Source organism: Bufo bufo, chromosome 7 (assembly GCF_905171765.1).
Source record: "Bufo bufo chromosome 7, aBufBuf1.1, whole genome shotgun sequence".
Lineage (NCBI taxonomy): Eukaryota > Metazoa > Chordata > Amphibia > Anura > Bufonidae > Bufo > Bufo bufo.
The window spans coordinates 9,159,957-9,184,384 of NC_053395.1; the positions used below are offsets into that span (position 1 = coordinate 9,159,957).

Genomic DNA, 24,428 nt, shown 5'->3' on the forward strand with positions numbered 1-24,428 from the left:
ACCATTCAGATATTCTTGCGTATAGGCCATCAATGTACAAATTCTGGACAACCTCTTTAAGATTTGCAATACTCAAAAGATAGTATAAAATGGCAGACCTATCGCAGGTGAGTCACCTTTCTATGCAACTTAAATGGAAGTTTATTATGCAAAGTCAAATGCGACCAAATATTGGGCAACTGCCACGTCACAGGCGAATTATATTGCGTGATGCAGTTTGACCACGATCTCAATCATTACATGGGATGTCGATATACTCTCTTGTTGTGCAGCCAAAGTCACCATGAAGCCCTAGACTTGGGCTGGAGCTGCAGTTTTTTATTTCAAGTATGAGATTACTATTAGTCTAAATGGTGAAAAGCGTTTATTCAACGGTTTTCTCACTTCAGCAAATGGCATTTATCATGTAGACAGAGTTAATACCAGGCACTTACTAATGTATTGTGATTCTCCATATTGCCTCCTTTTCCATTACATTATACATGATTCGTTTCCATGGTTATGACCACCCTGCAATCCAGCAGTGGTGGACATGCTTGCACACTATAGGGAAAAGCGTTGGACTCTTTGGTGGCTGGGATCGTTGGAGCGCAAGTAGGCACGCTTGTGCAGCAGATCCCAATTTATTTATTTTATGCGCTACTATATTCTGCAGCGCTTTACAGACAACTGTCCCCAATGGGGCTCACAATCTAAGGTCCCTATCAGGATGTCTTTGGAGTGTGGGAGGAAACCCGGAGGAAACCCACGCAAACATGGGGAGAACATACAAACTCCAAGCAGATGTTGCCCTTGGTCGGAGTCGAACCTAGGGCACCAGTGCTAACCACTGAGCCACCGTGCTGCCCGTGCTCCTTTTATCTGTGCTGCAGTGTTGGCTGTAACCATGGAAACGAGCAGTGTATAAATGCGACGAGAACATGAATGAAACCAGCAAAGGAGATCCTATGGACAATCGCTATACATTAGTAAGTGCCAGGTATTAACTTTCTCTACAGTGACACAACCCCTGCATCACACAAGGGCCTGTGCAGCCTCCACCTTATTCTTCACTAGTGCAATGTAGGATCCTTTTTTTCCCCCCTCAATGTCTTTAGTGTTAGAGCCATTCCAGGGTGGTAAGAGATTTGTGCATGTGAAGCTGCTCACAGATGACATATATCTTTTAGTTGGGATGCTGAGAGGTGTAGTTTCCACTCTGCACAGATACTGCACAACCCATCCGCCCAGTATGGCACACGGAGACACCATTACGATACAAGGCAAATTTACTTTGCACCACTCCATCTTTCCTGGTCCCTCTCAACACATAGGAAATCACTGGTCAGACAATCCTGGGGGAGGGGGGTGGCCAGGGGCATTTCTCAAGGAAATAGAAAACAACTAGGAGCCGTGAAGTGAGTATCATTTCTTTCATTCTGGCCATTGTTAATGATAATAAAAAAAAAAAAACGGAGGACCTCCTTTTAAAAGTGTTTGAAAACTTGTAGCTCTGCTCTTATGAGTCTCCATACTGCAGTTGTGATATATCTCCACTGTTAGGCCTCATGCACACGGCCGTGTTCCGCAGCCGAGAGCGGTGCGTGGTAACCCGGCCGGGATTCCTTCTGACAGCAGGAGCGCACGGCGTCATTGGTTGCTATGACGCCGTGCGCTTCATGCCGCCGCTACTGTACAGTAATACACTTGTATGATCTATACGAGTATTACTGTACAGTAGCGGCGGCATGAAGCGCACGGCGTCATAGCAACCAATGACGCCGTGCGCTCCTGCTGTCAGCAGGAATCCCGGCCGGGTTACCACGGACCGCTCTCGGCCGCGGAACACGGCCGTGTGCATGAGGCCTAACAGTGGAGATGTCACGATGACCTGTGCACATTGACTCCGTGGTGCTAGCACTTCACTTACATTTGTTATGGTTTGATCTTCTATATTGTTCTTTTTTTTGCCCAAGGTTTTCACCTTCTCCGAGTCCTTCCTGTGATTACGGATGCTGCCATCGTAACGTCCTACCCCAGGAACACCTGCCTTAACCCCAGTTATTCTCTTCTTTCTTTAGAAAGCGAAGGTTGATGTTGAAATTGCTCCATCAACCAATTCAGCAATGCCATCTGGGGATTTTGCTGAAGAACTGACTTGCCTTCTGTGCAGCGAGCTCTTCAAGGATCCAGTCATGGTGGAATGCGGCCATAACTTCTGCCGTAACTGTGCTGACAAGGCCTGGAACGGGCAGGAATCCTTCACCTGTCCTGACTGTAAGGAGGTCATCACTGAGAAGAGGTACACCACCAATAGAGCCCTGGCTAACCTGGTGAAGAAGACGGTTGGTAGTAATGCTTCCCTGACCACGACTAAACCTTCCGAGAAACCTAAACCATCAGAGAACTGTCCTGAGCACGACGAGAGGCTGAAGCTGTACTGTAAAGATGATGGGACACTGAGCTGCGTCATCTGCCGGGACTCTCTGAAACACGCAAGTCACACCTTCCTGCCCATCCTGGATGCAGTGGGAGTGTACAGGGTACGTTGTAAGGAGGCCCTCCTCACAGTCTGCTGGGTGCAGATCTCAAAGCTCACCTCCAACAGTGTTAATTGATTGTGCCGCTGCCAGCTTGAAAGGCATCTGTCACCAGCAAAATGCTGGGCCATTCTCCAGCCAAAATCTTATAATGAACATCTCCAGCACATGCCAAGGAGTCCCCATATTATGAGCTCATGGCTCTCCCTGCCGCTGATTTATATGGCAGATGGGTGAGGCGAGCCGTGAGCTCATGAATATGAAAACTCATTGGAGCGCGCTGAGATGTTAGGGTTTAAAAGGGAGAGCAGCAGAAAACTGGTTGACAGGTGCCCTTTAAAGGGGTTGTCTAAGATGTTGATGGCCTAGTGCAGGCATCCTCAAACTGCGGCCCTCCAACTGTTGCAAAACTACAACTCCCAGCATGCCCTAACAGCCTGCAGGTATCAGCCTACAGCAGGGCATTGTGGGAGTTGTAGTTTTACAACAGCTGGAGGGCCGCAGTTTGAGGATGCCTGGCCTAGTGTCACACCAGTTTCTCAACTTTTATGCACATATAAAGAGAAATTCCAGTAACAAAATTGAGCTTCCCATATTGAGTGTTTTGACACCCCCACAATAGACAGAGGTGCTGCGGAGCTGCTTGCAGTGCTTCACTCATCAATGGACAGAACTGGGTAACGGCTGATCTGTGGAGGTGCGCGGTGCTGAACCTCTTACAGTGGGAAGCTCCATTTCTGAATTCTATCTTATACTCAATCAACATCCAGAGCCATGTTCACACTTCTTATACTCGAGTCATCGAGAGCTGCATTCTGATTTCTTCAGCTTGACACTTGGAATCCAATAGCACTGCTGAATGATTAACTGAAATCCCCAAATATGTTGTTATATAGTGAAGGTCAGTGAGTTAGATGACCCTGCCGTCACTGGTGGGAACTCTGCTGCTCTGGGCAGGCGGGAGATTCTGCCAATCGCTGCACTATATATTCTATAATACAACACCATTTCTGTGAAAGTATTTGTGAAGTTAGTCACTAGGATAATTTAAAACTGTGTAAATCTAAGATGAAGAGCATTACAAGTATTGCTTCCTCCGCAGACAGAGCTGTCGGCCATTGTGGCTCCATTAGAAGAAGCTCTGAAGGTGACTGAACAGCTGACCAGCCAGCAGAGCGAGAAGGTTGAGCAGCACAAGGTGAGTGATGGAAGTCTACACACTGTGCATCGGCCTCCATGTGTGGTGGACAGATGGTGTCTTTAGCGTTTTGGTATTTTTTTTTTTCTCTTCAGACCAACATATCTGAGTGCCGGCAGCACATCGAGTCCGAGTTTGAGAAGCTGCTCACGTTCTTGAAGGAGGGAGAGGAGAAGCTTCTGGAGCAGCTTCAGGAACAGGGAGAAAACCTGCTGAAAGAGATGGAGAGCAACATGGTGAAGATGCAGGAGAACCAGGACAACATTAAACAGACCATCTCGGTCGCCGATGAGAGAATGAACGATACAGACTCCATCTCTTTCCTCACAGTAAGTGCTGCTGAGCTTTATGGTGCTGGCTCCTTGTCGTCTCACTTTTGTTTTCCTAATGACAATTTTCCTTTATTTCTCCAGGGCATCAAGTCATTCATTGAAAAGTAAGTTTGTGTATCATTTGTGTTTGATGTTTAAGATATTAGACTGGTTTGTGCTGATGTTTCTACCTTACTGTCCAGGTGCCAGGAGCAGCAGAAGGATGTAATAGTAGCTGGGAACACGCTTCTCTCTAAGGATCTGTGTCAGGGAACATTCAAGGGGCCCATTCAGTACTCGATTTGGAAGCAGATGAAATCTTTCATTGTGCCATGTAAGTACTGAACATGTAGAGGTGATATTTCCATTCCTCTTTGGTTAGCGTAGGGCAGTGTCAGGGAAATCCTCCCATCTGCCGCAGCCTCTGTGGTGCTGCGGACCCAGGCCGATCGGTTTTCAATCTTTTCCTCCTTTCTATAAATTACTATTCTCAATGTCACTAAATATATTGGCCATCATATTACCCTGCTTCATAGGGTGATGACGTGAAATGATGCTTGGAATGTACACTGCTCAGCCATAACATTAACCCTCTCTGGACCAAGGCCCTCAGATGCCAGGTGTTTTTTTGTTTTTTGCAGTGGGACCAAAATCTTTAATCAAAACTGGAAAAATGCTAATTACATTTTTCATTTATAATTTAATATTTTAATTCAAATTTATTATAAAGCTATATATATATATATATATATATATCAAAGAAAGTTTGCAGCACTCCTTGAAAGATAAAATGTGCTCTTTTATTCACACATATCAAGTGACAACGTTTCGGTTCTCTCACAGAACCTTTCTCAAGTCAGGTTGAGAAAGGTTCTGTGAGAGAACCGAAACGTTGTCACTTGATATGTGTGAATAAAAGAGCACATTTTATCTTTCAAGGAGTGCTGCGAACTTTCTTTGCTGTCTTCTGTCCTGAATCGAGGGACCACCGCGGGCACCCTACATCCTATACAGCTTTCAAGGGAATGCTGCCACAGTTTTCTTATGGAATATATATATATTTCTCCAAAACAGCAGTTTTTGGTGGGTTGTTCCCATTATGCAGTGGTTAGAACCTACCAAAAGTGCTCCAAGGAACGAGACCTACTGAACCAGCAACAGCGTCCCAGCCGCACAGGGATCATTGATTTGTGTGGGCAGTGAAGGCTAGCTTGTCCCACAAAAGAGCTACTTACCAAAATTTGTTGCCTATGTTAGTAAGTTGTCAGAACACATAGGGCATTTCAACTTGCTGTGTAGACACAGGCTGGTCAGAATGACCATGCTGACCTCATCCACCACCAAAACACCTGGGCATGTGGACATCAGAAGATGACAGAGAAATGGAAACTTTCCGGGTCTGATGCATCCGGTTTTCTTTTACATCACGTGATGTTGATTGGATGCGTCTGTCTCACTAATCTGGTGAAGAGATTCTTGTATGTACTATGGAAAGCAGACAAACGGGCGGATGCAGTGTGATGCTCCAGGGAAAGTTTTGCTGAACACCACGGCTTCAGGAAGTGACACGCACCACCTACCTACAGTTTTAATTTGTATGGTCAGCCTAAAGGGACTTGACCGCTTCTTCGGTCACCTCATTGCCGGTTAGAAGCCCCCACTGTCCATCCACAGAGCTGCAGCCATAATTCACTGCTGTATAATTACTATTGTTGCTGCTGCTTATGGAGGTGTGCTGCAGAGAGATCGGGAAGCAAAATCTCCTGTTTTTCCATGTTTGGTCTATGAGAGACATGATAGTACCTTCCAAAAGTCCTCATATGGTCACAAGTAGTGTTATTCCTCTAATGCAGGGGTCTCAAACTCGCGGCCCGCGGGCCATTTGCGGCCCTCAGCACAATATTTTGTGGCCCGCACCAACGGCCGGCCTGCGCAAAAATGGATGGCATGGAGGGGGAGAAATGTGACAACATGGAGGGAGCCAGAGGGGGAGAAATGTGACAACATGGAGGGAGCCTATGACAACGTGAGAGCATTCTCCACAAAACTTGTGTTATGGAAATCCCAGCTCTCAGACAAACCTTTGCCATTTCCCAGCATGCAAGGCACTTGTGGATGCAGGCATACCATTCAGTGGTGAGAAATATGTTGATGCTATTTTTAAGCTAGAGAAGGAATTTGATCACAGATTTGCAGACCTCAAAACGCACAGAACCACTTTCCAAATTTTTGTGGACCCCTTTTCCTTTGATGTGCAAGATGCCCCTCCTGTGCATTGACCTGCAATGCAACTCTGATCTCAAAGCCAAGTTGAGGGAGATGAGTGGAAAAGCAGACATGCATGGGCAATTTTTGAGAGAATTGCCCCCCAGCTTCCCTGAGCTTTCCCGAATGTTCAAGCGGACCGTGTGCCTTTTTGGGAGCACATATTTGTGTGAAAAGTTATTCTCCACCTTGAACTTCAATAAGTCAAAGTACAGGTCTAGACTTAATGATGATCATCTTCAAGCCATACTGAGGGTCTCAACGGCTTCCTCTCTAAAGCCAAATGTGGTTCAGATTTGTGAGAAGAAGCGCTGTCAAGTCTCTGGCAGCAAGGAGTAGGCAAAAGATGCCATGTCCAGAAGAACTGCTCATGATCTTCACTCAATGTTCTATTCATGTTCAGAAGAAATAATTAAAACTGTTAATAATGACATTTGAGGACTTTTTTTTTTTGTGAAATCCCTTATGCGGCCCAGCCTCACCCAGACTCTGCCTCCTGCGGCCCCCAGGTAAATTGAGTTTGAGACCCCTGCTCTAATGTATACCACAGCTTCTGAAAAGAGGCCGCTATGCAGCTTTTCCTTGATCGGACAGGCCTCTTCCTATCCATGAATTTGGAGCAACTTATCAGTGAAGGAGGACTGGGTGATGAAGCACACGCCTGGTGTACTAAAAGTAGTTCTCTGTAATGAGGGAGCCTGTTGAGATTGGTTCCCTCTTAGGGGTTAAAAGATCTGCTTTTCTACTTTTTGGTGTTGGGTACCACAGGAGACCTCGATAGGTGAGTGTTTTTTGGCCACACGGGGAGGGGGGCATACATAAAGTTAACAAATTATTTTTTTTGTAGCTCCTTAAAGGGATATTCCAGTGCAATTCGAACAATTCTCTGTGCCCTGTAAATGATTAAAGTTTTAATACTCCCCCTGCCGATCCACTGCACTCCCATTCGCGATACGGCTGGCTCTGGTTGGTCACTGCTGCCGCATTCCCGGCTGGCTTATATTTTACTTTAATTTTTTTCCCCCCCGCTTCTGTCCATTTAGACATGAGTTTGCTCTTTGCTAAACAAGTTGTTTTTAATTGGATGCTCTAATTTTGAGATACTTCTATTAAATCTTTCATGTGGGGGATGTAAAATGCAGTTCTTTTAAGTTTTGCTTTTTCGGTTTTATTTTTATGGTGTTCACCATGTGGTGTAAATAACATGTTGGAGTATTCCGGTTATTACAAGTTATCCCCTATCCACAGGAAAAATCGGCGGAGGTCCTACTGCTGGGAGCCCCCTAAAGTGGACAGAGCGGATGGTCAGAAAAGTGTGCCCCGCTTCATTCACTCTGCTGTCTCCGGTGCTCCCGTAGAAATGATTGGAGCAGGGGTCGCTCTGTCCACTTCAGGGGGACTCCACAGGGGATGAGGCCTCTGTTTTTATGATTGGGGGTCCCAGCTGTAGGACCGCCTCCGATCTGATCCCCCTATCATCCCCTGTCCTGTGGATTGTTATAACTGGAATAGCCCTTACATTATTCTTTGGGTCATTCAAATTAGTGATGCTAAATTGATGCTGCTTGCTTTTTTTTTTTTTTTTTTTTTTTTTTTTTTTTTCTGGATCCGAAATACTTTTTGGTCGCTTTTTAATGCTTTTTTTTTTTTGAAGCGGGAGGAATAATGCAGCAGTGATTGCTGTGTGGTTCATATGAAATTCAGTTTCATTTTATTTCCACAGGGACTTAAAGGTCTATGAGTTTGATCATGCATATAATATGCTGAAGTATTGTGTTAGGCCTCAGGCGGCATCTAGAGGATCAGTATTCTGGCCACTAGAGCAATGGAACGGCTGTATAATACAACCAATGCCTGCACCATCACCGTTACATATTGTTATATCAACTCACAGGAACTACATAGGTCTTATGATATAGTATGTAATGAGACAGGACAGGGTTAACTTTATGGCTGATTAAGGTATATTTTATGACCCATTGCTTTATTAACCACGTTCCAGAGAACCAAATGGTTATATTTTCCGGTATTTCCACATTCCCTGTCCCAGTAGGGCCCACTATTTTATACTGGTACATGGAGATCTTTCGCCCACTAGAGCCTATATTTTTTTGGAAGTATGTGAGTTAACACGAGGGCAAAGAGGACATGTGAATTCCATGCAGACAGTTCTTGGATCCTAGTGGACGGTGGTGCTGCAGCTTAGCTCTTCACTGCACCGTCCTCCATAATGTTCTCTTACACAGGCTGATACGTGACAAACTGAAATGTATTTTTTTTTTCTTTTTTTATCGTTGCTGCCTAGACTTGTCCCCTATGATGCTAGACCCTTCCACGGCGCACCCCAACTTGATCCTGTCCAACGGCCTGACCAGTGTTAAATATGGAGACTCTAAGCTCCCACTCCCTGACAATCCCAAACGCTTCAGCCAGTGCATCCTGGTCCTGGGTTCTGAGGGCTTTGATTCTGGCCGCCATTACTGGGAGGTGGAAGTGGGAGACAAGACCGCTTGGGATGTTGGCATGGCCAGCGAGTCAAGTAACCGCAAGGGTAAGATCAAGCTGAACCCCAAGAACGGCTACTGGGCCATCTGGCTGAGGAACGGTAATGCCTACAAGGCTCTGGAGTCTCCTTCCAAGACCTTGATCCTGGATTCCAAGCCGAAGAAAATCGGGGTGTACATAGATTACGATGGAGGCCAGATCTCCTTCTACAACGCTGATGACATGTCTGCCATCTACACGTTCAGAGCCACATTCACTGAGAAACTGTTTCCTTACCTGTCCCCGTTCCTGCATGACTCCGGCCGCAACGTCGATGCTCTGCGTCTCGTACATAACTGAGCATTCGTGTGGTCCTGGCTGAGGGGTAATAGTTTCCATTCCCAAGTTGGTTGTGATTTGATCGAATTCTGAATGTCTCCTGCTGCTCACGTTGGTGGTCTGGTAGCATTTCTTGTCAGAGGTCAATGTTTCATGAGACTGTGATTTTACTGTAGTTTAACCTTTTCTTTTAGTTTGTTTGTTTTTTGTAATTTTCAATTAAATTCATGAAACGACCCACGATGAGCAAAGAGGCGTGTAGTCATTTATTTTCCTCTGGTATAATACAAAGTCGTCTGGTTACTGCTATCATGTATCCGCCTGCTGCTTCTCCCCTATACCTTCCCTCTGGTCAGAGCACCGTCAGTTGGGCTACATTCACACTGTTTGCAGGGTCTTGACCAGAATACCCTTTTTTTTTCTGCAATATTTTTTAAAGAAGCATCAAGCCAAAATAGTATATTTTAATATATATATAACTACATTTGCTGCTGTTTGACTCGCACACAGCCGGCAATACACCAATCAGCCATCACAATAAAATATACCTAATATTGTATACTTCCAAAACGGCTCTGTCATGGACTCTATGGGATCCCTGATGGAGTCCTGTGGTATCTGGCACCAGTAGGTCCTGTATGTTATGAGCTAGGGTCTCCATGTTTCAGATTTTTCTAACATCCCACATTTCGTCATGGTCTCTTTCTGAGGCCCACTTGCACAGGTGCTTTCAGAGGTCTGTATGGGCAGTCTAACAGGTCTGTTGCTCAACAAGCTGCAATGTCCTGTCCGTTCTGACACTTTTTTTTTTTTTTTTTTTTTTTTATCGTTGCCACGAGTATCTTTTTCACCAATTTGTGCTATAGTAGCCTGGCTGTGGGATCGGACCAGAAAGGCTACCTTTGTCCCCACACACATCATTGAGCCCTGAGTTCCCCTGACCATGTTGCTGGCTCACTGGTGGTCTTTCCTTGGACCACAGTAACACCTGATAGGACCTGCAGTTTTGATGATGCTTAGACTCCTCTAGACATCACAATTTGGCCATAGTCATAGCAGATCAGATGGTTATTCTTGCACATTTTTTCCTGCTTACAACACATCGTCAAGAACTGACTCTTTACTTGCTGCCTGCAGTAGTCACAAGGGAACCTATGTTATTCCCTAATGTTATGGCTAATAATGGTGTATATGAAGAGACTTCTAAAAGATATCCTCCCCCTAAATCTTAGCTTGTCAGCAATATCTGAGAAGGGAGTGGATAGAAGACACATGTATACTCTATACAGGAAAAACACTGTACCGCGCACATCCACTGTATCGGAAGAGTCTTTGATTTCAAAAACATTTTTATTTTTCATAGAAACGTTGCCCATGTTGCTGCACAGGTAATTACTTTTGTACCCTCCTCAGTCTGGCAGACTGCCAGGGAAATTCCTAAAATATATCTCTATGGTTAGACTGGTGCCCCTGCTACTTAAAGAGGACCTTTCACAGATTATGACAATGTGAACTAACTATACAGACATGGAGAGCGGCTCCCGGGGATCTCACTGCACTTACTATTATCCCCGGGCGCCGCTCCGTTCTCCCGCTATGCCCTCCGGTATCTTTGGTCACTAAGTTATGGTAGGCGGAGTCTGCCCTTGTTCTGCTGTAGCGCTGGCCAATCGCATTGCAGAGCTCACAGCCTGGGAGAAAATAACCTCCCAGGCTGTGAGCTCTGCGCTGCGATTGGCCAACGCTAGAGCAGAACAAGGGCAGACTCCGCCTACTATAACTTAGTGACTGGAATCTCCGCCTACTATAACTTAGTGAGCGGAGATACCGGAGGGCATAACGGGAGAACGGAGCGGCGCCCGGGGATAATAGTAAGTGCAGTGAGATCCCCGGGCGCCGCTCTACATGTCTGTATACTTAGTTCACATTGTCATAATCGGTGAAAGGTCCTCTTTAAGGTGTCACTAAACTGTCATACAATTTGCTTCTATACTATTACAAATGTCAAAACAAGGCCCCTGATGTTTGGGCTTGGCTGTAGCGCTTTTCACTGTTAACAGAATCTGTACAAGTAATCCATGTATGCTGTAGAACTGTGGAATCCGTACACAAGAATAGGCTCCGTAGTGGCAGGAGCACACCATTAATAAAATACTACCAGTTGCATTAAGTGCCACCAAAAGCTCCTCCTTAAAAAAAAAAAAAAAAAAAAAAAAAAAAAAGTAGGACTTAAAGGGAACCTGTCACCAAAAAATCGCCTATTAAGCTGTTAAGAGTACCTTATAGTGTTACATAGTTGTGTCCTATAGCACTTTTTCGTCCTTTTCCTGCATTTATCGTCACTGAGAAATCGATGTTTTAATCAGCCGCTGCCCCGTGTTTCAAGTCAGGCTTGAAGTCAAAGGGGCAGAGGCCTAGGCGTCTCCAAACCTGCTTTTCCGGCCTCTCACCGCCTTGATTGACACGCCGCATCTCAGTGCCGGGACCGCGCTCTCAGCCCGCATGCGCAGTAATGGGCTGCTGTAGCGCGATCCCGGCTCGTACACTCAGCCGGCTTCAGTCTCACTACTGCGCATGCGCCCGCCAGCCTTACATACTCGCGCTCTGTATGCACAGGAAGAGAAGATGCCGGGCGCGAGTATGTAAGGCTGGCGGGCGCATGCGCAGTAGTGAGACTGAAGCCGGCTGAGTGTACGAGCCGGGATCGTGCTACAGCAGCCCATTACTGCGCATGCGGGCTGAGAGCGCGGTCCCGGCACTGAGATGCGGCGTGTCAATCAAGGCGGTGAGAGGCCGGAAAAGCAGGATTGGAGACGCCTAGGCCTCTGCCCCTTTGACTTCAAGCCTGACTTGAAACACGGGGCAGCGGCTGATTAAAACATCGATTTCTCAGTGACGATAAATGCAGGAAAAGGACGAAAAAGTGCTATAGGACACAACTATGTAACACTATAAGGTACTCTTAACAGCTTAATAGGCGATTTTTTGGTGACAGGTTCCCTTTTAAGGTAGGAAATTGTACATTCAAAAGACCGTTCAGTAGTTTTTGAGTGGTGTGTAAAGATCTAGTACAATAAAGGTCGTCATCAAACTGGGAAAACCTAGTTCTGATACCTAAATTATCAGTCGGCAATCCCCCCCCCCCCCCCCCCCCAAGATGAGTAAATTCAAAGGATAGCCAGGGAACTAGATGTGCCAGTAGACTACTAGATTGATTACCTCCTAAAACCTCTGGCAAATGGAGATCTGCAGGCCTTTTGTTGCAAAAGAAGATATTGCCTACCCAATTGCAACCAACGACTTCTAGTCTCGTCTGTAGGATCTGCAATAAAAGCGGCTTGTGAAGATGAGCATGCAGCAGCAGCCGCCGCCTCCTCCACCCGTCTCAAAGATTCTTTCTTCACATAGAAATAGAAGATTTAGGAAAACCTCTAAGATACACCTTTTTGGTGTCCGCCTCCAGAGCGGAACGGAGCCAAACTGATGCATTCTGGATGGATCCTTATCCATTTAGAATGCATTGGGGCTAAACTGATCCGTTTGGGGCCGCTTGTGAGAGCCTTGAAACGGATCTCACAGGCGGACCCAGAAACGGCAGTGTGAAAGTAGCCTTAAAGGTTTCCCACAGAAGGATAAGATCAGAGGATGATACATTGGATGCTAAAAAAAAAAAAATTAAAATTGGTCTGGTATATGATCTGGAGATAGCAGGAGTTTTAGCCAAAAATGAATGCATGCTCCAACAATGGCTTGAGTCGGAAGTGTTGGAAACGATATGGTCCACTAGCAGAGAAGAGTGATCTGACACCGCTCTAGTGAGAGGCAATAGAGATCACAGCTGTGCAGGACTTGATAAGGAGTGACACAATAATGTTAATGGACTAGTTAGGCCAGGGTTAAAGAGCATGTGATCGGGATAGCATGGAACCTATAGTGTGAATTATTTAGCATTAAGGTGGCATTCAAAAATTGAACAGCTCGATACAATATATTCAAGTTGGTGTGTAGGGGGGCATGTAGATACCGAATAGAATATCTGGGTAATCCTCAACCCAAGCCTGCAAAAAGACAATCCAGGCCTCGGGATCTGTAAGCATCTGGTCTGGCTCCCATTGTAATCATCAATTAGCTAATAAGGAAACCCCTAAGAATATAAGGTGTGGGTAGAGTGACCAGACCATTGGACAAAGCGTTTTTTTTTTTTCCTAGCTGAGACTTTTGGCTAGAACTACAGGGGAACTCTCGAAAAATTAGAATATCGTGCAAAAGTCCATTTTTTTTCAGTAATACAAATTAAAAGGAATTAGAATTTTGTGAAAAGTTTCAATATTCTTGGCTCAAAGTGTCACACTCTAGTCAGTTAATTAATCCATATCCCCTGAGAAAAGGGTACCTCAAAATTGTGACTTTGGGGTTTTATAAGCTGTAAGCCATAATCATCCAATTTATACCAAATAAAGGCTTGAAATATCTCGCTTTGCATGTAAAGAGTCTATCTCGCATGTTTCACATTTTAAGTAACATTACTGAAATAAATGAACTTTGCACAATATTCTAATCTTTCGAGTTTCACCTGTAGATGGGTTTCTTGCAAATGTAATGAGGGGCATTTATTGAGCTATTTATGCCACTATTGTGGCGTTAAAAAGTTGAAAATGATGACATACACTATATTTGCAACTTTGAGTTTCTTGCCAATTTTCTAAAGTGATGAGAAAAGGGGCAGGTCTAGAGGGTTGGAGCCGCACGCTGGATTTACTATAACTTATGCTAGTTTTTTATGTAAGTTATAGCAGGTTTATGCCTGCTCTAGCCAAGGTACCTAAGAAGTATTAGCCAAAATGGACCAAATTCCTGGTCAGTAATCTCGGGAAAAGTGCACCAGAGGAAATGGAGGAAGTGTGTGCACCCTATGAAGATGGAGCCAGTGGGACACAGACTTTGTAAATGACCAGGACAAATGAACATTTATGAGCCCATATAAAATAAAGTATTTGACCTGGAGTAAAATAAATAATAGGCTATCAGCGGCTCATGGTATAATATAGTTTTCTGCTGGAGAAAGCGGGTGCAGTCAAAGTTCAGATAACCGGAGTGAAGCAGGAACAAAATCAGCCAGTTCAACATCTCTGAGAAAGTGGAAGAGTATTCAGCCAGTCGTCAGCTTCTTTAGGAGAAGAAGATGAGTCTTATGATTGCAGATCACCCATAGACGAGCAGGATATTAATATATTAATTGGTTCCAGGACGACCATTGTATGTTGAAACCATTGTACCTTGAGTAATCGGTTCCAAAACTTCATCCAAGATAAAAGAAAATTAAGTTTTAAGAAAAATAAGCAGATAACTAAGACATATAAAACAAGTCCTTACATATAACAGTCAGAAATAGCTGCTAACTAACAACTAATACAACTATTTTACCAGAGAAATGGCCATGGTGACTGGTTGGATCTGAGTCTGAGACATTGTACAGGTGAAACTTGAAAAATTTGAATATCGTGCAAAAGTCTTTCAGTAATGCAAATTAAAAGGAATTGCATTAATGCAGCTTAAAATTAGAACATTATGAAAAGGTTCAATATTCTAGGCTCAGTGTCGCACTCTAGTCAGCTAATTAATCCATAACCCCTGAGCAAAGGGGACCTGAGATTGTGACTTTGGGGTTTCATAAGCTGTAAGCCATAATCATCCAAATTATAACAAACAAAGGCTTGAAATATCTCGCTTTGCATGTAATGAGTCTCTCTCATACAGTCCTGATCAAAAGTTTAACACCACTTGAAAAATGGCAAAAATCCTATTTAGCATGACTGGATCTTAACAAGGTTCCAAGTAGAGCTTCAACATGCAACAAGAAGAGATGGGAGGGAGACAAAACATTTTTTGAGCATTCAATTTAATGAAAACAATGAATAAACCGAAACAGGCTGTTTATCAGCTGATCAAAAGTTTAGGACCACACCTCCAAAAAAAAACTAAACCCCCCCCCAAAACAGAAATCCAACCTCCAAACATGACCTCAGTAATGAGTAGCTCCGCCGTTATTGTTTCGGCATGCTTGATGCAAGCGTTTCCATGAGGTGATCTGGAACATTTCTCCCAGTGGTGAAGACGGCCGCACGAAGACCATCTACTGTCTGGAACTGTTGTCCATTTTTGTAAACTTCCCTTGCCATCAATTCCCAAAGGTTCTCAATTGGATTTAGATCAGGGGAACACGCAGGATGGGCCAAAAGAGTGATGTTATTCTCCTGGAAGAAGTCCCTTGTCCTGCGGGCATTGTGTACTGTAGCGTTGTCCTGTCACCACACAGACGAGGGCCCTCAGTCATGAGGAATGCTCTCTGCAACATCTGGACATAGCCAGCGGCCGTTTGACGCCCCTGCACTTGCTGAAGCTCCATTGTTCCACTGAAGGAAAAAGCCCCCCAGACCATTATGGCGCCCCCTCCACTGTGGCGCGTAGAAAACCTCAGGTGGGATCTGCTTGTCATGCCGGTAACGGTGGAAACCATCAGGACCATCAAGGTTACATTTTTTCTCATCAGAGAATAATACTTTCTTCCACCTTTTGAATGTCCTATGTTTGGTGCTCTCTTGCAAAGTCCAAACGAGCAGTTCTGTGGTGTTCAAGGAGACAATGTCTTTGAAGACGTTTTTTGTTTTTGAAGCCCTTCAGTCTCAGATACCGTCTGATGGTTATGGGGCTGCAGTCAGCACCAGTAAGGGCCTTAATTTGGGTTGAGGATTGTCCAGTGTCTTGACGGACAGCCAATTGGATCCTCCGGCTCAGTGCTGGTGAAATTTGTTGGGGTCTTCCACTTGACTTTTTTGTTCCATAACCCTCAGGATCATTTAAGAAATTCCCAATGACTGTCTTACTGCGTCCCACCTCAGCAGCGATGGCGCGCTGTGAGAGACCCTGCTTATGCAGTTCAACAACCCGACCACGTTCAGAAAGGGAGAGTTTTTTTGCCTTTGCCATCACAACGTGTGACTACCTGACAGAAAATGACAATGAATCCACATCTTTGCACAGATTTGGCCTTTTAAAGGCATGTGGTCCTAAACTTTAGATCAGCTGAAAAATAGCCTGTTTCATTTTAATCGTTATTTTCAATTAATTGAATGCTCCCATTTCTTCTTGTTGCATGTTGAAGCTCTACTTGGAACCTTGTTAAGATCCAACAATGTAAAATATGATTTTTTGACATTTTTCAAGTGGTCTTAAACTTTTGATCAGGACTGTTAGTTTCACCTTTTAAGTTGCATTACTTTGCACGATATTCAAATTTTTCAAGTTTCATCTGTATGTTGAGTCCGTTTTCAACTTACGATGGTTCAGAAAAGACCATTGTATGTTGGAAATACAGTCTTGATCAAAAGTTTAAGACCTCTTGAAAAAATTAACCTTGTTGGATCTTAACAAGGTTCCAAGCAGAGCTTCAACATGCAACAAGAAGAAATGAGAGTGAGACAAAACATTTTTTGAGTATTCAATTAATTGAAAATAACGAATAAACTGAAACAGGCTGTTTTTCAGCTGATCCAAATTTTAGGACCACATGCCTTTTAAAAGGCCATATCTGTGCAAAGATGTGGATTCATTGTCATGTTCTGTCAGGTAGTCACACGTTGTGATGGCAAAGAAACTCTCTCTTTTTTAACATTGTTGCGTTGTAGAACTGCATAAGCAGGGTCTCTCACAGCGCTCCATCGCTGCTGAGGTGGGACGCAGTAAGACAGGCATTTGGAATTTCTTAAATGATCCTGAGGGTTATGGAACAAAAAAGTCAAGTGGAAGACCCCAAAAAATTTCATAAGCACTGAGCTGGAGGATCCAATTGGCTGTCCGTCAAGACACTGGACGATCCTCGACCCAAACTAAGGCCCTTACTGGTGCTGACTGCAGCCCCATAACCATCAGACGGCATCTGAGACTGAAGGGCTTCAAAAACAAAAAACGTCTTCAAAGACCTTGTCTCCTTGAACGCCACAGAACTGCTCGTTTGGACTTTGCGAGAGAGCACCAAACATGGGGCATTCAAAGGTGGAAGAAAGTTTTATTCTCTGATGAGAAAAAAATGTAACCTTGATGGTCCTGATGGTTTCCAACGTTACTGGCATGACAAGCAGATCCCACCTGAGATGTTTTCTACGTGCCACAGTAGAGGGGGCGCCATAATGGTCAGGGGGGCTTTTTCCTGCAGTGGTCCTAAACTTTTGATCAGCTGATAAACAGCTGTTTTCGGTTTATTTGTTGTTTTCATTAAATTAAATGCTCAAAAAATGTTTTGTCTCCCTCCTATTTCTTCTTGTTGCATGTTGAAGCTCTACTTGGAACCTTGGTAAGATCCAGCCATGATAAATAGGATTTTTTGCCATTTTTCAAGTGGTCTTAAACTTTTGATCAGGACTGTATTGTATCCTGAGGTCATTGTACCTTGAGGTATCAGTGTATTGGATTGTTAGTCGCCGCCATATGTTAACAAATGATACATTGTTTTTTTTTTTTGTTTTTTTTTTAACTGCAGCTTAAAATCAGGTAACATTGAAATAGTAGCTCCATTATACGTAAGTTCTGGAATACGCAGAGTGGCTTGCTGAGCTGCATCGCAAACTTTGCTACTGATAAAGCAAGCCATCATGGGTTTTGGAGGTGCTGGTCTGGACAGTAACAAACAGAATAGGAAATTTGGCTTTAACAACTTCTCCCCAAAAAAAAGGGATTCTGTCATTCCAACCACTTGGGCATCTATTCTCCAAGTCATCTGCTCTTTGGGACTGGAGCATGAGTGTCTTCTGAGAAATCTGATCCTCAGCTTTCCTCACTTGTACACAAAAGACCTGAAGATTCTCTTGCTGCAAACCAACATCTTCTGTCACCTTTTCAAATTTATTTGTGCGAGAAGTAGTACTAGTATGGATTGCTGCAAGTAAAAGTTTAGGTTAATCTTAAAGGTTGTACTTTTAGATTCTGTGTCCAACATTCTTCTCAGACTGCCTTAGTTTTTACAGCTTTTCTTTCCCTAACTGTAGGCTATTTCTGTTGCAGAAAAAGAATGTCTGGCCTATTTATCCTCTGTCTTTCTGCTCAGCTATGACCGTGTCCAAGAGGAGTCGCTTGTATGTTTTCTCTCGATAGGGCGGTTTGGCTAGTCCCTAGAGCACGTTCTCGTTTATCGTTATTAGCAAAATCTGGCACAGAATCTACCTTGCGCCTCCTCCTACCGGCTGATAAACTGTGTAATCTCTGACCAGCTGGCAGTCACTCTATTTTGTTTTGCATGATAACATTACATGAACTTTAGTCCGGCTTGGCCAGTTGGCATTAACTGGCAAGATACAATCAATGGGTCAGGTTCTCCTTCATTGACTGCCTATGGTGATTTCAATGGTGAAAAAAAAAAAAAAAAAACACTTCATTGAGCATTGAACTTTAAAAGACAATCTCAAGATTTGGCAGTCCTTCACATATGAATGCATATGGTTTTCAGAATATAACATGCACTATGAGAAAGGAAGGCTTTCGCTGACTCTTTGAGGGTCATTTACTAACAAGAAATCTGCCTATATTAGGTGTATTTGTGGAGAAGATTGCGGCGCAAAGGTCCTTTGGGCTGCAATCTGCAACTTTTCCCCGCTCACGCCAGATCAAAAAAGTGGGCGTGGCATGGAAGGTTATGGGTCGGAGGGCCCATCTCATTTACCATTTTCTACGCCTGGTTTTGGCGTAGAAAATAGTCTAAATATAAGACCGCAAGTAAGCTTATACTTAGAAGGGGCGTTGGATCGCTTAAGTTATGTAAAGACCGCAAGCTATAGGGGATATTAAAGAGGACCTTTCACTAGTTTAAAAACTAACTATATCAGTGGGCAGAGCGACGCCCAGGGGTCCCCCTGCACTTACTAGTATGTCTGGGCGCCGCTCCGTTCGCCCGGTATAGGCTCCGGTGTCTGCAGCTCCCTGGGAGTCCCAGGCTATGAGCTGTGCGCTACGATTGGCCAGCGCTGCAGCAAGGGACAACCCTAATACAAAAACTTTGCCCCGTACAACAGAGGGAGCTGCACACACCGGAGCCGCGCCCAGACATACTAGTAAGTGCAGGGGGACCCCTGGGCGCCGCTCTGCCCACTGATATAGTTAGTTTTTGAAAGTGAAAGGTCCTCTTTAAGTGCCGGTCTTAAAAAATGACCCCCTTTGTCTTCTTTTATTGGCGTAATATGAGAGGTCCAAATCCCCTGGTGGATCTGGAAGATTGCCCCTGCCCTGCTCTACTGCGGGACTTGCCAGTGAACACCCAACAGCCTTGTTACAGAATTCTGCTTCAGCGATGACATGGAATTGTCACAGTAAGGGTCCATTCACACGTCCGTAATTTGGGTCTGCATTCATTCCACAATTTGCGGACCCATTCACTTTCAATGGGGCTGGAACAGATGCGAATCCGCATTCCGTTTTTTCGGGATCCGCAATTCCGTTCCTGAAAAAAATAGAACATGTCCTATTCTTGTCCGTAATTGCAGACCAGAAAAGGCATTTTCTATTATAGTGTCTGCGATGTGCGGTCCGCAAATTGCGGATCGCACATTGCAGGTGTCCGTGTTTTGTGGATTCGCAAAACACTTACGGACGTGTGAATGGACCCTAAGGCATGGGATGAATGGTTGCAGTGTGCACCTCATGCTGCTCCCCCATCTCAGTCTTGACATCAGTTCACATTGGTTTCCCGAAGTTCTTTATTGCAGCATTTCTGCGTCCGTTATTCAAAAACAATTGACCGGTGTAGTTCTTGCGTTAAAGTATACATATCAGAGATGTGACAAAGGTTTTGGACAGACTTGAAAAAGGTTTCAAAAAGAAAAAAGCTCTTTGTTTAATGTTGCCTTGTCTGTATGTTGATCCAGTTATAAGTAAGTTACTCAAGTGTTCCTCTTTGTTAGCATGTTTCAATGCCATGCTTCTAGGTGAGTTAGGGCTCTTTCACACGAGCAGATGCCGTGCGGGTAATCTGCGTGAAAGAGAGCCAAGCCCCGGCATCCGCTCGTGTGAGTGAGCCCTTAGTGTCTGCGTAACATTCCAGCCCTTCTGGTTTATCGCATAAAGATGTAGTTCTCTTGCAGGACTCTAAAGGTTTGTATATGTCATTCAACAACAGACATACATTACACTGAATGCACATGTTCAACTGTTCAATGTTTTAGTACTTGTTGCACAACTTGCTGTTCTCTAACAAGGAGCTTAATGGCAAGATTCATAACAAGTGTTTGATCCATGAATCGCCCAATAAATTTCCTGGTTCAATTAGAACTGGTATTTCAACAGTCCTCCTCATCACGCTGTTCACATTTTGACATCATGAGACCAAGACTACACCTAACAATTGATGAACAGTACCTCGCCATTGCGAGGCTTCAAACAGGGTGTTCTCAGATGGAAGTGGCCCCTGAGCTTACAGTGTCTGAGTGTCATCAGCAGGTTATATCAGAGATACAAAGAGACTGGAAGAGTCATAGAAAGGCAGAGAAGTGGACGTCCTTTGGCCACATTAATGACCGCTAGCCAGGGAGCATCTATGCTGGACAAGGGACCAGTGGGCCTCAGTGCTGTTCACTGATGAAACTCGATTCATGCTGAGCAGAAATGATGGCTGCCAACAGAACAATACAGAACTGTCCTACACTTTGTAAATGGTCCAGTGACAAGCCCATACTACTTGAAGAACATCATTAATCCAATCATTGTGCATGAACAACACAGGCCTAGTTTCCTCTTCATGGATGGCAATGCGCCAGCACATCGCAGGAGCGGGCGCCATCTTTGAAATCCTGACCGCTGACGTATATAGCCGTATGACGGTCGGGAAGGGGTTAAGGACAGAAAAGAGGTCCCTAAAGGCGTGATCCCATGATTAATGTAGAAAATGAAAATCAGACTTGCAGTGCATGACAATCTCTTTCCAACATAGCTGGATCCAGCCCTGTAGCTCATATGGATCCAGAGATCTCCCCATTTATTGCCCCAACTGGTCGTCTAGAGTTTCTTCAGGTTGGCAGCTCGGGGGGGGGGGGGGGGGGGGGGGGGGCATTTTGCTGCTCTTCTCTTGCTATAACTGTCACAGCTGCTAACAGTAGATGCTTCTGGTGGCAGTTGGAGGATGGAACTAAGCATGTTGGACTACCTCAGCAATGTTACGAATAGGGATGAGTGAATCGACTTCGGATGAAACATCCGAAGTTGATTCGCATGAAACTTTGTTTCAATACTGTACGGAGCGAGCTAAATAGTTGCAAGTCCAGTTTATGTATGAGTTTCAGTTTGCTGAGTATCGAAAAGGTAACTAAGAACCAACCAGAAGGGATAACTGAAAACTTTGTACTGGGAGCTCTCTGATACTATCTAGATGGCATGAACTATAGACATGACTTCCTATTTCAGGGGAGAGATCCTGTGCAGTAATAGCGTGCGTTGCGGCATTAGCAGCTTACACCTCTCTTTTCGGTTTACATCATTTGCTTCCGAAGTTGTTTGTCCTCAGTTGTTAACATTTGTTCTTTCTCTTACTCCCTTTCTTTCAGATGTTCAGAGGCCTACTGTTTGGCTGATTGGGGACTCGTATATTCATTGTGCAGCTCAGCGGGCGTCAGATAGCCCATGTGGTCTCAACCTGGGATTTACTAATGCAGACTTGGCCTGGAGAGGTATTCAAGGTCTCAAGTGGTTTGAAGTTCTTTCTGAGGTGGTTTCTGTAAGCACACGGAATCAGGCACCCACGGTGTTGGTTATCCACGCTGGTGGCAACGACTTATGCTTAGTACCACTAGCGGAGCTCATTTCAATGATACGCTTAGATTTTGACCGCTTTACCTCTTTTTTCACAGACTTAATAGTAGTGTGGTCGGAAGTGATCCCCCGGGCGTGGTGGAATGGAGCACGCAACCAGCCATCTGTAGAAAGGGCACGGCGCCAACTTAATATGCGAGTGTCCAGGCATGTTAGATCGAATGGGGGTGTAGTGATCCGTCACCGTCAGTTAGAAGGTGACAACAGGGAGCTAATGCTGGAGGATGGCGTTCTGCTAAACGATAACGGCTTGGACATATTTCTATCAGGACTGCAAAATGCTGTTGAACAAGCCCTCGTTCTCCTGTTAGGTCAGAGCTCGAAGTAGGCTTATGTCTGGATCCTGTGGCAGAGTGAAAGGACCTTGTTCTGTTCTGGTTTAGTGGTCCCTCAAGTTACAGTGGCCTCAAGATGCAATATTTTCAACACACAGTGGTGTTTTTGGGCCACTGTAACTTGAATCCATTTTCAACATACAGTGCCACAGACAATGTGAAGATCCAGCCAATCAGCGTGGGCATTTCAGTGGTAAAACACCTTGTCCTCTTGCACTGATTGGCGGTGTAGTAGCACCTCTCTACAGTATAGTACAATACTGCATGTTCTGTACACCTCGTCACCTGTGCCAGGATGACCGTTTGTGCTTCAAAACCAATTACTAGTGTTTTCTTAGCCTTATGGTCCCAGGTTACAATGTAATGGCCACCATACTAAGATTACTATAAGACGAGTGACATACTCAGCAGGACATGCCCGTCTGCAGTGGCTCAGCATTCTAGCTGATGTGGTTAAGTATTATCTGTTTTACTGGACAAGGTTCTCCTTACATTATGGCCAAAATATGCCTTTTTTTTTTATTGCAGAGGTTCTGCCTCTTAGTCCAGTCCCACAGCATAGACAATGAATGGGGACAAAACGGAAGCGTTTTTCTCCGGTATTGAGATCCTATGACGGATCTGAATACCGGAAAATGTTAATACAAGTGTGAAAGTAGCCTATATAGTTGGTTTGCCCAATGCATTTAGCATTGGCACTTCCACTCTGATCGCGCCTTCATTAAAGGGGTTGTCTCATCATAGACAATGGGGCATATCGCTAGGATATGCCCCCATTGTCTTATAGGTGCGGGTCCCACCTTAAGATCAAAAAGAAACCGGATATTATTCCATGGTCATTTTGGTTCTAAGAAAACTACTGAAAATTCTGTTTGATAATCTTAATAAGGCTAAACAAAGTCATAAAATACATGAGAATAAAAATGAAGTCTTTAAAATCAGCGGTAAATCTTTTACAAGGGGGGGGGGGGGGGGGTCGGTATATATGGCCTCTGTAGATCTGAAAGACACCTACTTTCACATACCTATCCATCTGCCATATCAAAGATATTTAAGAATAGCATTATACATAAAGGTGGCCCTGAAACACTTTCAATTCCAGACTCTACCTTTTGGAATTACAACGGCTCCAACACGAAGGTAATGCATGTACTAGCTTGGGTGAGGAAGTTAAACATTGTTATCGTTCCATATCTAGGCGATATGTTGCTGATTGCAAAGACAAAGAAGAAGTTAAGTTTTCACCTTTCCCAAACATGCCAACAGTTGACTAATGGGTTGGTTAATAAACTGGGACAAAGCTCAGTTAGTTCTGACCCAAAATATTGTGTTTCTAGGAACTCTTTCTTCCACCAGACAAAATACAGAAAATGCAGGAGCAAGTGAAAAAAAAAAAACAATGGCACTGCTAGGGTCCTTTGCAGCCTGCATCACAACACTGAGGTGGGCCCAGTTCCATTGACGCCCATTGAAAAGATTCATTGCTGAAGAATGGAACAGAAGAACGGATTCCCTGGAGAGGAATATGGTGATCCATCACAAGGTTAAAAATTCTTTATACTGTTGGAAGGCAAGGACAAATTTAGGATCAGTTATTCCCTGGATAAGTTGTCACCCTCAGATTGTAACCACAGACACCAGTCTCTGGGGATGTCACCTTCAGCGATGTCATCTCAGGGAGCTTTGGAACCCAATATGCAGATGATTGTTTTCAAATTACAGAGAACTGAGAGCGGTTTGGGAGGCCTTAAAATACTTTGCTCCTGATATAAGGAACCACTATGTCCAGATTCGGACAGACAACAGGACTGTGGTCTCATATATAAACCATCGGGGAGGTACCAGAAGCAAAATTATGCATGTCCAATTTATCAAAAAGGTACCGTCAATGTCAAAGTGGATTATTTAAGCCGAAAAACGTTGGATCTGGGGGAATGGAGCCTCAAGGACGAGGTAATAATTCAGAAGTGGGGCTTCCACAAGTAGACTTATTTGCTTGTCACAAGAATGCAAAGCTTCCCCAATACTTTTGGACTTGGAGATTTCGTCTGGGGTATGCTTTTCCTGCTCAAGCTCTAACACTGAGTGTTCTGAAGAAAGTTTGAGAATAAAAGTTGAAGATTATCCTGAA

The 24,428-nt window shown here is 44.4% G+C and overlaps 1 protein-coding gene across 3 annotated transcripts in view; it reads left to right on the forward strand.

Moving 5' to 3' along the window:
* LOC121007928 (nuclear factor 7, brain-like) overlaps nucleotides 1-22,929 on the forward strand; it is a 35,495-nt gene extending 12,566 nt beyond the window's left edge. The window contains exons 5-10 of one of the 3 annotated variants that reach the window (XM_040440193.1): nucleotides 2,061-2,522; nucleotides 3,622-3,717; nucleotides 3,813-4,046; nucleotides 4,131-4,153; nucleotides 4,232-4,362; nucleotides 21,698-22,707. In XM_040440193.1, the coding sequence (XP_040296127.1) occupies nucleotides 2,061-2,522; nucleotides 3,622-3,717; nucleotides 3,813-4,046; nucleotides 4,131-4,153; nucleotides 4,232-4,362; nucleotides 21,698-22,290 (1,539 nt within the window). In that variant the 3' untranslated portion in view covers nucleotides 22,291-22,707. Of the gene's footprint in view, nucleotides 1-2,060; nucleotides 2,523-3,621; nucleotides 3,718-3,812; nucleotides 4,047-4,130; nucleotides 4,154-4,231; nucleotides 4,363-8,598; nucleotides 9,363-21,697 lie in introns of those variants that run through there. The other 2 variants (XM_040440194.1, XM_040440195.1) reach the window with 2 other exon arrangements.
* Nucleotides 22,930-24,428: the final 1,499 nt, after the last annotated feature.